Source organism: Grammomys surdaster, unplaced genomic scaffold (assembly GCF_004785775.1).
Source record: "Grammomys surdaster isolate TR1022 unplaced genomic scaffold, NIH_TR_1.0 125098, whole genome shotgun sequence".
NCBI lineage: Eukaryota > Metazoa > Chordata > Mammalia > Rodentia > Muridae > Grammomys > Grammomys surdaster.
In genome coordinates, this window is record NW_021620001.1 from 164,340 (window position 1) to 175,507 (window position 11,168).

The 11,168-nt window shown below is 40.9% G+C and overlaps 1 protein-coding gene across 3 annotated transcripts in view; it reads left to right on the plus strand.

Moving 5' to 3' along the window:
* LOC114636980 (complement C5-like) overlaps window positions 1-1,885 on the plus strand; it is an 18,411-nt gene extending 16,526 nt beyond the window's left edge. For 2 of the 3 annotated variants that reach the window (XM_028785102.1, XM_028785103.1), the window contains exon 11: window positions 1,309-1,885. In XM_028785102.1, coding sequence (XP_028640935.1) covers window positions 1,309-1,325 — 17 coding nt within the window. In that variant the 3' untranslated portion in view covers window positions 1,326-1,885. Of the gene's footprint in view, window positions 1-591; window positions 743-1,308 lie in introns of all 3 variants that reach the window. The other variant, XR_003713715.1, reaches the window with a different exon arrangement.
* Window positions 1,886-11,168: the final 9,283 nt, after the last annotated feature.

Here is an 11,168-nt window from a genome sequence, read left to right on the forward strand (position 1 = left end):
TCTTCATGTAGAGTTGAGGTCCTGCCACAGCATTCCTTAGTGACCTAGAGCTCTTCATGTAGAGCTGAGGCCTTGTGATCTTTACCCCTCCACTCTAGCGTGTCTACTGCTGTGTCCGTGTTCAGCTCACATTTGGGCGGTCATGTTGGTGAGACTGTATGATACAGCTTCTGACGTTACCAAGAGACATAGTCTCACAGCAAAACCCTTGATCCTCTGGCTCACAACTGCCTATGACTCCATAAGATCAAACCCTCTTCCGGCCACTGAGAGCACCTACTCATGTGCACATACCCACACACAGACACCTAAACATATGCATGCTTAAAATAAAATAAATCTTTAAAGCAAGAATGGAGGGGTACATATGGGCCTTTGGAGTGTGGGGAAGATTTAGTAGTTTCTAGACTTTCCATATAACCTATTGTGTAAAGTATGCTCTCGGGAGCACAGGTGAGGAGACTGGGCTTGAAACTGATGAAGCAGGTGGTATATCTAACCTCTTCTGCTCTGACCTACTGTGTGCCTGTTAGATGGATGGAACAGAGCAAAAATGAACTGCAATAAAAAAAGGTTTTGGTAAATTTTCAGGTAACTAAATTGTAATTGATACCTGTAAGGCTCAGGCTATAGACACATTCACACATTCAAAGTACAATTCTTCGGTCTGTTAAAGAGGAATTTTGAAAGGCTGAGAAAAATCACTCCAAATGGCTAAAAACAACTAAGTCTTTTCTCCCAGGTAAGTGTGTATTACCCTTAATGATACCAATATCGATACAAGCAAACCAGGTGAAACTATCATATAAAATTGGAAATAATAGGTATTTACTAGATGATTTATCTAATTACTCAGCTGACACTAAATAGCACCTAAGGCTCAACTGTTTTTAGGGAATATTTGGAACAAACTCTAGATTCATAGTAACCTTTCCTATCATCCAATAGGCTTCAAAGAGCCTCAAGGTGATTCCAGGAAACAAGGCATGGGGACATGTCTCGGATGCTCTTAAATGAAAACCCATGAGCATACTTAAGAATATGGCACTAACCAGGGGGTATATGGGGGCGACTCTAGCCGAGACTCCTAGCAGGGAGGATTATGGATTCTGAAGTGGCCACTTCCTCTAGCCAGGCAGGACTCCCAGTGGAGGGATAAAGACAGTAACCCACCCACAAAACCTTCGACCCAAAACGTGTCCTGCCTACAAGAAGTGCTGGGACAAACATAGAGCAGAGACGGAGGGTATGACTAACGAATAACTATCCCGAATCAACACTATTAACGATACTCTGTTATGACTGCAGACAGACACCTAGCATAATTGTCCTTTGAGAGCCTCCGCCCAGCAGCCAATGGAAAGAGATGCAGAGATCCACAGCCCAACATTAAATGGAGCTCGAGGAGTCTTATGGAAGAGCTGGAAGAAGGATGAGGGACCTAAAGAAGACAGGGACTCCACGGGAAGACCAACAGAGTCAACTAGCCTGGGCCCTTGGGGGTTCCCAGAGCCTGAATCACCAAACAAAGAACAAGGACTGACTGGACCTAGGCCTCCTGCACATATGTAACAGGAGCAGCTTGGTCTTTCTGCGGGTCCCCTAACAACTAACTGGAGAAGCTGTCCCTGAATCTGTCACCTGCATGCCTGTGGATCCTGTTCCCCTAAATGGTCTGCCTTGTCTGGCCTCAGTCGGAGAGGATGCACCTAGTCCTGCAGGGACTTGAGTGTGTGGGGGTAACACCCAGAGTGGGGCTCCTGCTTCGCAAAGTAGAAGGAGAGGGTGGAATGGGGGGTGGAGATCTGCATGAGGGGGTACTGGGAGGAGACAGAGGGTTGATATTGTGATGTAAAGTGAATAAATGCATTTAATGAAAAATGAACATGGCATTGAATGAATATTATTTTTATTGGCTTCTGTGGGTGAGGCCTAAGTCTAACCTTGTATTTATTTGGTGTTTCAAATTTTAATGGATGTCGACACAACTTTTCACTGGCGTTGAGTAATAGCCCAGCAAAGAATTTGTCTTCGCTAATTACTTTGTGTGTTTACATGTATAGGTATGCATGTATGTGGCATATGTATGTATTCATGTCAGTGAGTGAACATATTTACACAGATGTGTCCACACATGTGGAAGCAAGAGGTCCATATTGGGTTTATTCCTCAATCAATCCCCACTCCATTTTTTTTTTTTTGAGACAGGATCTCTCATTGAATGTGGAGCTCCCTGATTTGGCTAGGCTGCCAGGTCAGTGATGCAGGGATGGTATGTCCCTGCCCTGCTTTGCCCATGCTGGAAATGTGGTACCCAGCATTTGTATGGATATTAAAAATCCAGACTCAGGTCCTCGTGCTTGAACAGCAAGCACTGTACTGACTGAGCCTCTCCCAACTATGATTTCCTCTGACTTAAAGAGCGCGTTTTCAAGGAACTAGGGATTCCTTTTTTATTATTATTATTTTATTTAGGGTCATAAAGGAAAGCTTAGGCCCACAGATTTTATGACTAGTGTTCTTTAAAGGATAGCATGATTTCTTTCAACTTTAATAAAAATTCTATCAATGTTTTACTTAGGAAATGAATATTGAATATCTAATTGTAAACAAGCAGAAAGGAATTAATAAATTATTTTTTAATATACATCATTTATATTAGTAACTTATTTCTCTGCATTTATTAATGATTTTATTGTTAATAAATTTACTTATTATAATCATCTATTATACATTAGACATTATATTTATAATAATTTATTATATTTATAAATATATTTATAATATCTATAATATTTATAATAGCAATGAAATATGTATACTATAGATAATTTGTAATTCTAATTATATTTTATACAATCATATATTAGATAGAATGTATTATATAATAAATTATAACATTATACCATAATTACATGTCACATATTAGAAATTGCAAAATATATAAGTATATATTTATAAATTATATATTATATTATACCATATATATTATAACATATTATATTAAAGGCATGTGCCACCACTGCCTGGCTGAGTTGAATTTCTTTAGTATTAAAATTCTATGTGGAATGAAGCAATGCATTGTAGACAACAGGTCGGGAAAGTTCCTAATAAAGTACTATTAAGATAAAATTTGATGTTCTAAAATGCTTTTGCTTCCTAGTAATGGCAGGTATGATTTCACACTTAAATAATCCCAAAGCATACGGGCAGTTATCATATGTAAAAGGCTAGCCTGTCAATGCACACGTATCTATCTGCTGCTTTAAGTGTCTCAGTAAGATAGGTAGCATCAATGTGCCTCTCCAATAAGGAAGGTTCTGATAAAGTATCTAAAGAAATAGTTACCTGACTTTTGTTGCATAATAAGCTGAATTCATATATTTTTAACAACCTTTCCAATTTCTCAAATCTTTCCTTCTGGACTATAGCAGCAATAAAATACCACAATTTTAATTTGTGTTTTCTCAAATTCTCTATGTATTAGTTGAAAACAAAGGAGTAAATACTTTACATATTGGATGGCATAAAGCAAAACACACACATATCTGCACCAGGGGCTGTTGTGATCCATCAGAAAGTGTAGGACCTTACTGTCATCCTGCACAGTCCCTAGTATACTTTACTTGACCACGGTAAGTCTCCTAGAGTCACACTCTCTTGGTGACCCTCAGTGGCAGGTAATACTTCATACTAAGAAACTCAAATTATCCAACCCGAATTCCCCAGTTAGTTTGCTTACCCCAAAGGTCTGAGGCCTTCCCCTCCTCTCATTTCTCCTTTAAGAGACAGCGCTCTCCTTGAAAACTGGGTGCTATTTCATATAATCTCACCCTCTTTCCCATGTCTACAGCACTCAGTCTCCCCCTTCCTTATCAATCTTTGTCTCCAAGTTAAAAGCAGTCACTTTATCTGACATCCAAGCATTTACTGCGTCCAAAGTGAAGGAGGAAGCAATGGGGCAAAAGGAGAGAATTAGACACATTTAACCCACTAAATGGAGCTTATATTTATTTTGCACAAATCGTAAGGCTTTATTTTTAGTTATACTACAGAGCCACAGCAACACGAATAGCATGATACTGGCACATAACCAGGTATATAGATCAATAAAAAAGAAGACACAGAAACAAACACATGAAGCTGCAGCCATCTGGTTCTAAACAGAGGCTCCAACTGATGTGTAGGAGAAGACAGCCTCTTTGACAAATACTCTGGGAAAAGCTGTCTGCCACGGAGAAGAGTGAAACTAGATCCATCTCTCACCTGGTACAGAAATCAAGTCGGACTTGAACATTTGAAATCCAGTGAAAAATAAAGGGGAAACACTATAAGATATAGATAGAGGCAAGGACTTTCTGAATAAAAGACAAGAGCAACTGTTGACAAATGGGCTTGCAAGAAACGAAAAGGCTGCACAGCAGGCTTGGGAGACAGCTCCAGGGGGCAAAAGACTTGCTTTGTAAAGGACCTAGGTCTAAATCGCTAGCTCTCAAGGTTTTAGTTTTTGGTTTTGGGTTTTTTTTTTGGGGGGGGTTTCATTTTTTTTTAACCCAGGTGTGTTACACATGCCTGTAATGCCAGCATTAGGAGGTGTGGCAGATCCCACTGGCCAGCCAGCCTCGTGGAAATATCCAGCTTCCTTTAATAATGAAATATCAAGCCTCCCAATAATGACACAGAGACTTATATTTATCTATGAATGTTTAGGCCTTACAGCTTAGGCTTGTCCCCAACTATCTTGTATAACACAATCACAGTTTATACGAATCTATCTTTGCAATGTGGCCTGTTACCTTGAATTCGGTCCGACTTCCTATGGCAAATGTCACCCGCCAGATTCTCTCTGAGTTCCTGTCTCTGCTGGAAGTCCCGCCTTTCATTTCCTGCCTGCGCTAAGGGCCGTTAAAGCCAATCAGAAGGTGATGGAGAAGAATGTTTGCAAAACATGGGTGATGCTTCAGAAAAATAACAATACCAAAGTCCAGTCAGTATTCCGCACTTTGCTGGTACAGAAGTCAACATTTGGGTAATACAAAGACATTTACACAGGGCCCAAGAAGAGTATCTCAACAGCTTCCAGTTCAGTGAGAGCCTCTGCCTCAAGGCAGAACACGGTAGAAGGCAGCTAACGTCCTGCTCTGTCCACCCCATGTGTGTTCATAAGCAGGTGCACATCCACACTCCATGTACAGGCCACACTATGCATACACACATCACACACATATACATGCACCACAAAAAAAAGTTGTACAGGAATATAAACAGCAGACTGAAGAGGCAGCATATGGAAAGGAGAAAATCCTTGCCATCCTTTAATCTCACGGGGATTTAATAGTCAGAAAAGAGCTAAAAAATGAAATGCCAAACAACCCAGCCAATAAGTTGGATACAGCTGTATTATTATTATTATCATAATCATCATTGTTTGGGATTTCAAGACATCTTTAACTATCAGGGAAGCATAAATCAAAATTAGACAGAGGTTCCATTTCACGAGTGAGAGTAGTCATTGTCATGAAAAATTCTGATGAGGCTATAGGGGAAAGGAAATTAGTATCAAAGTTTCTCAAATATCAAAAAATAAAACTGCCATATCATCCATACAAATCCTGCATACGAACCCCTAAAATTCAGTCAGCATATGATAGAGATAATGGCAAACCCAAATTTATTGCAGCAATATTTACAACAGTTGATTTAAGGGATCAGCCTAAGGGCCCAGCACTGAAGAAAGGAAAAAGAAACTGTGGTATGGGCTGGAGCAATGGCTCAGCTGTTAAAGGGTAAGCTCACAACCAAAAATATAAGAAAATGCAGTATATCGACAAAATGGAGTTTTATTCAGTCATAAAGAAAAGTAGAACCTGGGCTGGAGAGGTACCTCAGTGGTTAAGAATAGATACTGCTTATGCAGAAGATCCAAGTTTGGTTCCAGCACCTACCAAGACACTCACAGCCGCCTGTAACTCCAGCTTCAGGGGATCTGTGCCCTCTCTGGATTCTGAGATTCTAGATTCCCACATATGCACATAGCTACATGCAGACAGACACACACACACACACACAGTTAAAGACACACAACACACAACAAAAATATATTATTTTGCAGAAAAGTGGACAAAACTGGTTATTAACATGTTAAATGAAATAAGCAAGTCTCAGAAAAACAAAAGTAGGTTTTCTGTAATATTTTTGAGTCCAGTGTCTTAGTTACTTTTCTATTGCCATTACAAACACCATGTCCAAGGCTGCATATAAAAGAAAGTGCTTAATCTGGAGATCACAGTTCCAGGGGTTTAGAGTCCTTGAGAAGCACAAGGAGCATGGCAGCCAGTAGGCAGGCCTGGCACTGGAGCAGTAGCTGAGAGCTCATATCTTATCTACAAGAACAAGCCAGAGAGAGAAAAAGAGCTAACTGGGAAAGGTGTGGGTTTTTGAAACCTCAAGGCCCACCCCTAATGACATGCCTCTTCCAACAAGGCCACACCTCCTAATCCTTCCCAAAGAGTTCCACCAACTTGGAATCAAGCATTCAAATATACAATCTGATGGGGGCCATTTTCTTTCAAACCAACACACTCAGGAATATTAAAAAGACATAAAGGTAACAAGGAAATGGCCTGGGAAGAAAATAGTACTCTGCAGGAAAGAAATTCTGACAAGAGAGGTCATGGAGAAGATATAATCAAATTGTATATGAAAATCTCAATGAAATCTATTACCTTGTACAATTAATGCTACACTGATTTTTTAAAATGTCTTTTAAAATAGTCCTGTGGGGACTGGAGATGGCTAAGAGTACTGCTGCTCTCGTGGAGGACTTTGGTTTGGTCCCCAGTACCCACAAGGCAGCTCACAACTTCAATTCCAGGGCATTCCACAGTCCTCTTACCCTTGTCAGCACTGTGCTTACAGATATGTAGGAAACACAGGATACTCATATACATAAGGTAAAATTTTTAAAAAGAACAGTCTTATGGTGCTGGGCATAGCAGTGTATCCCTGTAATCCTAAACTCTTAGAAGGCTGAGGTGGGGGATAACAAGTTCAAGGCTGACGTGAGGAGCTTGGTGTTATAATAAAGAATGGGTTTTATCCCTAGGTGGAGAGAGTCATATCTCTTCTCTTAAGAGTTAATCCAATTGTCCAGGTCAAGACCTTGGATAAGTGGATAGTCTTAAGAAACAGGATTCACTTTAAAATAATGTTCTTTCCTTCCCAGAATTCCTGCCCTACCCTCACTTCAGAAACACTTAATTATTATTTTTTTCTTCTATCTTTTCTTGTGGATGCCAGACAGACCCTAAGTGTGCTTTTTCCTGGCACCCTGGGCTTCCTTACACAAACCTACTCCCCACCACAGCCTGCCTGCCATCTGCTTATCAGAGACAGTATGGCAGTTTTTCCCTCTCTCCTCTAGACAGCTGTGGAATTTACAGTTTGCCTGCTATGCTTTATTTTGTTTTAACTGTAACAAATTGTTGTCAAGCTTCCACTGGAGTCTGTTTTTAAATTCTTTTATCAATGAAACTAAAATCCTCAAGAGGAATCCCTGATACTCCCGGTATCAGATGGCGAGGTTCCTCTTGGGCTCTCCCAGATAGATGGTACTGATTCTGTTTATGCATCCCTAAATAGTATCATACCAGTAAGACTGTCTGAAAATAAAAATAAAAATTGGATCGAGGTTCTCTGGTTGAGCGCTTGCCTAGTGCATTCAAGGCCGGTACTGCAACAGTATTATGCTGTGGCCAACCACATCCACCTAACCCCACCCGTAATTCTGACTTCCTCCTGTCTAACACTGGGAAAACAGATTCTGAAAACTACTGTATTTGGAAATGTCAAAGTTGGGGCCTAAGTTACACAGGTTCTGGTAACAGGATGAACTTTAAACCATAGGGTTTGTCAGACTCCTCACCTCTGTCACTTTGTTGGCTTTTTCTTGGTAACAATTTAAGTTCATGAGCATAAATTGTCTCTCTGTGGCTGGGAGTCTGAGACCTGCTGGAGAAGGGCTGACTTGTGGCGCATGTGCCTGTGAAACGGAGCTTACATGGCCTCAGTTACTAAAGCAACCGGGCCTATGCTGAAGCAGGGCTACTAACATTCTCACCAGAGGTGACAGTATTGCCTGTCACCATGGGTCAGAAATCTGTCTGGAGTAGACTGATGCGAGTGACCTGTGCTTCCAGTTGTCACGGAGATCCTTTCTCACATTCCTAACTGTTGGTGAGGAGTGTTCCTGTGTCTGGGTCAGCAATATCCTGTTTGATTTGGTTCACAACTCAAACAGTGGTTTAATTATTGTTCTCCTGTCCCAGGTCAGATCTGCACAAATGTCCAAGATGGTGCTTGCATCAGAATGGTCATTAACTCAGGCAATTCCGTTCATCTGCTTTGTGTTATGAAACCCCCTCCTCCACACACTGAAAACCTAAGGCTGCCACAGTTAAGCATCCTTAAAAGCTGCAGTTGTGGGCCAATGTTGATGGAACGTACTTGCATCCTACCTTAGAGGACTATTTCTGTAGTCACTTGCACAGCATGCCCTGGATGGTTGGCCTTTTGATGAATTAAGGAAGATAAGTTGCTCCTAAAGCATCTCCAGGATGGAGGCAGCAAGGGCCAAGGTCTGGCTCCATTTCTCGATAAGTACAGAAGGAAGCCCAGACTCCTAAGCATAGAATTCCAGGCTACACTCCGCTTGCCTCAGGTCTGCCTTTCAGTGTGTCCACTGACTCAGCCATCTGGCAGCAATCCTCTGAGTGTCCAGTGACTTTTAGGCACTTTGATAAGTTCCAGTTTCATTCTCCATTATGTATGTTAGATCTGTGCTTATTCTCCTGGAACCTGAGTTAGGAAGGAAAACAAACAGGACAAGATGTCCATATGAGAACAGTCACTCTGACTACCACCCAGACTATTCGTACATCTAGAAACTTGAACTTGAGTAGAGGCCATATATGAAGCTAAGTCGAGCTAAGGGACCCTAAGATGGGATACCCTCATGGCTTCCTGGCCCGTGTGTCTTATTTCTAGTCCATGGTAGATCTCAGATCTGCTCTAAGAAGGATTAGTACAGGCCTCATCTGACCCAGTTAGAACCAGATCATCTCCAGAGCAGCCACACCACCTTCTTCAGACCTGGGATATTCTGTAACAAATTCTTTACGTTGCGGTTGTGTCTTCAGAAGTGAAGCCTGAAGCAGGGATCCGTTCTCAAGAGAAAGTCATTGGGAACTAGCAGAACACATACAGCAGGAGAGGCTATGCAATGAGGATGTAATAAACCAAGGCCTACCCTCAGTACTCTCATAGGCTTGTCTGGGGCATTAAGGTACCACAGGTGCCTTAGGGAAGTGAGCCAGTCATATCCTCAGAATAACTCAAGTAACAATAGGGTAACAAACCCAGAGAGAAGATGTAATTCCAAGTGTATTTCCATAGCTGAGTTGAAATACATGGAGGAGAGTATACATAGGCGACTCCAGCCGTGTCTGCAGGCTGAGTGCCCTGGCCAGGAAAGAGGGCCTGGCTGTAGGAGTCACTGCACCAGGTAACGGCAGCCTCGAGCAGCCTCTGACGTGTCTTAGTTGCACCAACTTTGAAATCGTTTCTGGAGACTAGCACGTGGGTGTCTTCTTTCCATTTCACACCTCAAAATCAAGCTTCTCTGCTTGGAATTCCAGAATTAACTGTGGGGGGCAAAAGGCTGTAGTGTGAACACTGCGTCTTCCCTTCTTGGTATTCCCACTAGCTGTCTCTAATCATTAACTGGAGGACGAATTCAACCAAATTCAAGATGAGCTCACACAAAAAGAGGGGCAGTCTGAAGAAAGGTTGTGTTGATGATAGCTCATCCCATGCCAGCCAGAAAGATTTTAGCATAAACTGGGGGCAGGAGGAAATGTAAGCTCCCATTTCCCTTTGAAAACTATATGATTGTAATTTTTCAGAGCCCAGAACTGGATGAGGGGCGCATGATATTAAATTTGACTTCTGGGCCTGGCAGGTGAATTTCTTCCTTCTCTAACATCCAGGGATGTTGCTGTGTGTTTGTGTGACCAGAATTTGTATTCTAAATGCCTTGTGGTTTTCCCAGGCATTCCCTTGTTTCTCACTCCTTCACCAACCCTATCGCCAGAAGAGTGGCACCGGAAGAGTAACTTCCTGGTTGGGATTTTGTTTCAAAATGGAGTCTTGGAAAGGCAGAAATGTGATCATGGTTTGAACTTCTAGCCAACCCTATTAAGCATTCCCAGTGTGCAGCCAATCAGTCACTTGCTTGCTTGGAAATCTCAACCCTGGTACGCCTTATGTAAGCTAGCTTACCTTCACTACAGCTAGCAGGAATTTAAGAAATAAAAAAACATATTGTTGTTTAAGAAACAATAATTTGTGTTGATTCTGAGTCAAACAATATTAAAATCATATTCGATTAAACTATTGTGTAATTTCCCTGTTTGAACAGGTAATCCACCTCTGTCCCTAAGGCACCCTTTGACACTGCACAAATGTAGTGACCCGGGCTCCCAGAAACACAGAAATGTTTGTTGTGACCATGGCTATTGAAAGCTATCCTGACAGAACCTCTACACACAGTGATGGGCAAGTTATCTGAAACCTAAATTCTCAAACTCTGCAACCTTAACTGTAGGTATTATCTCATTTATCTCATGTCTCTTATATGCAAAATGTGTTCTTGTACACCATACAAATGAATGTCTGTGGATACTTTATATATTTGGATTAACATGTGACAGGCTATTGTATGACCTCACAGATGATTGTGAAACCAACTCACATTTATAAGCAATGGGAAGTGTTAAATGAAGAACCAATTTCTCGTTTAGGGTTATTGTAACAAAGTGGAAATGTCTGAATGAAATAGATAAAAATCTGAATACACAATGTATATGATATATCATAGATTTAGTATTTTTGCTTTATGATTGAACAAAATTTTATTTCAACGTGTGTTGAAATGTTTAAACACATTTAGAGAATGTTTAAAGAAAATTAGAGACATGTTCACACGCTATCATGATAAAATTAGACCCAATGCAATATACGTGAAGAATATTACATTTTTATTTACTAAGAGAAATGAAAATTATTGATAAGAAGATTTACATTTTCAGCACACATCTAAAAACAATTAT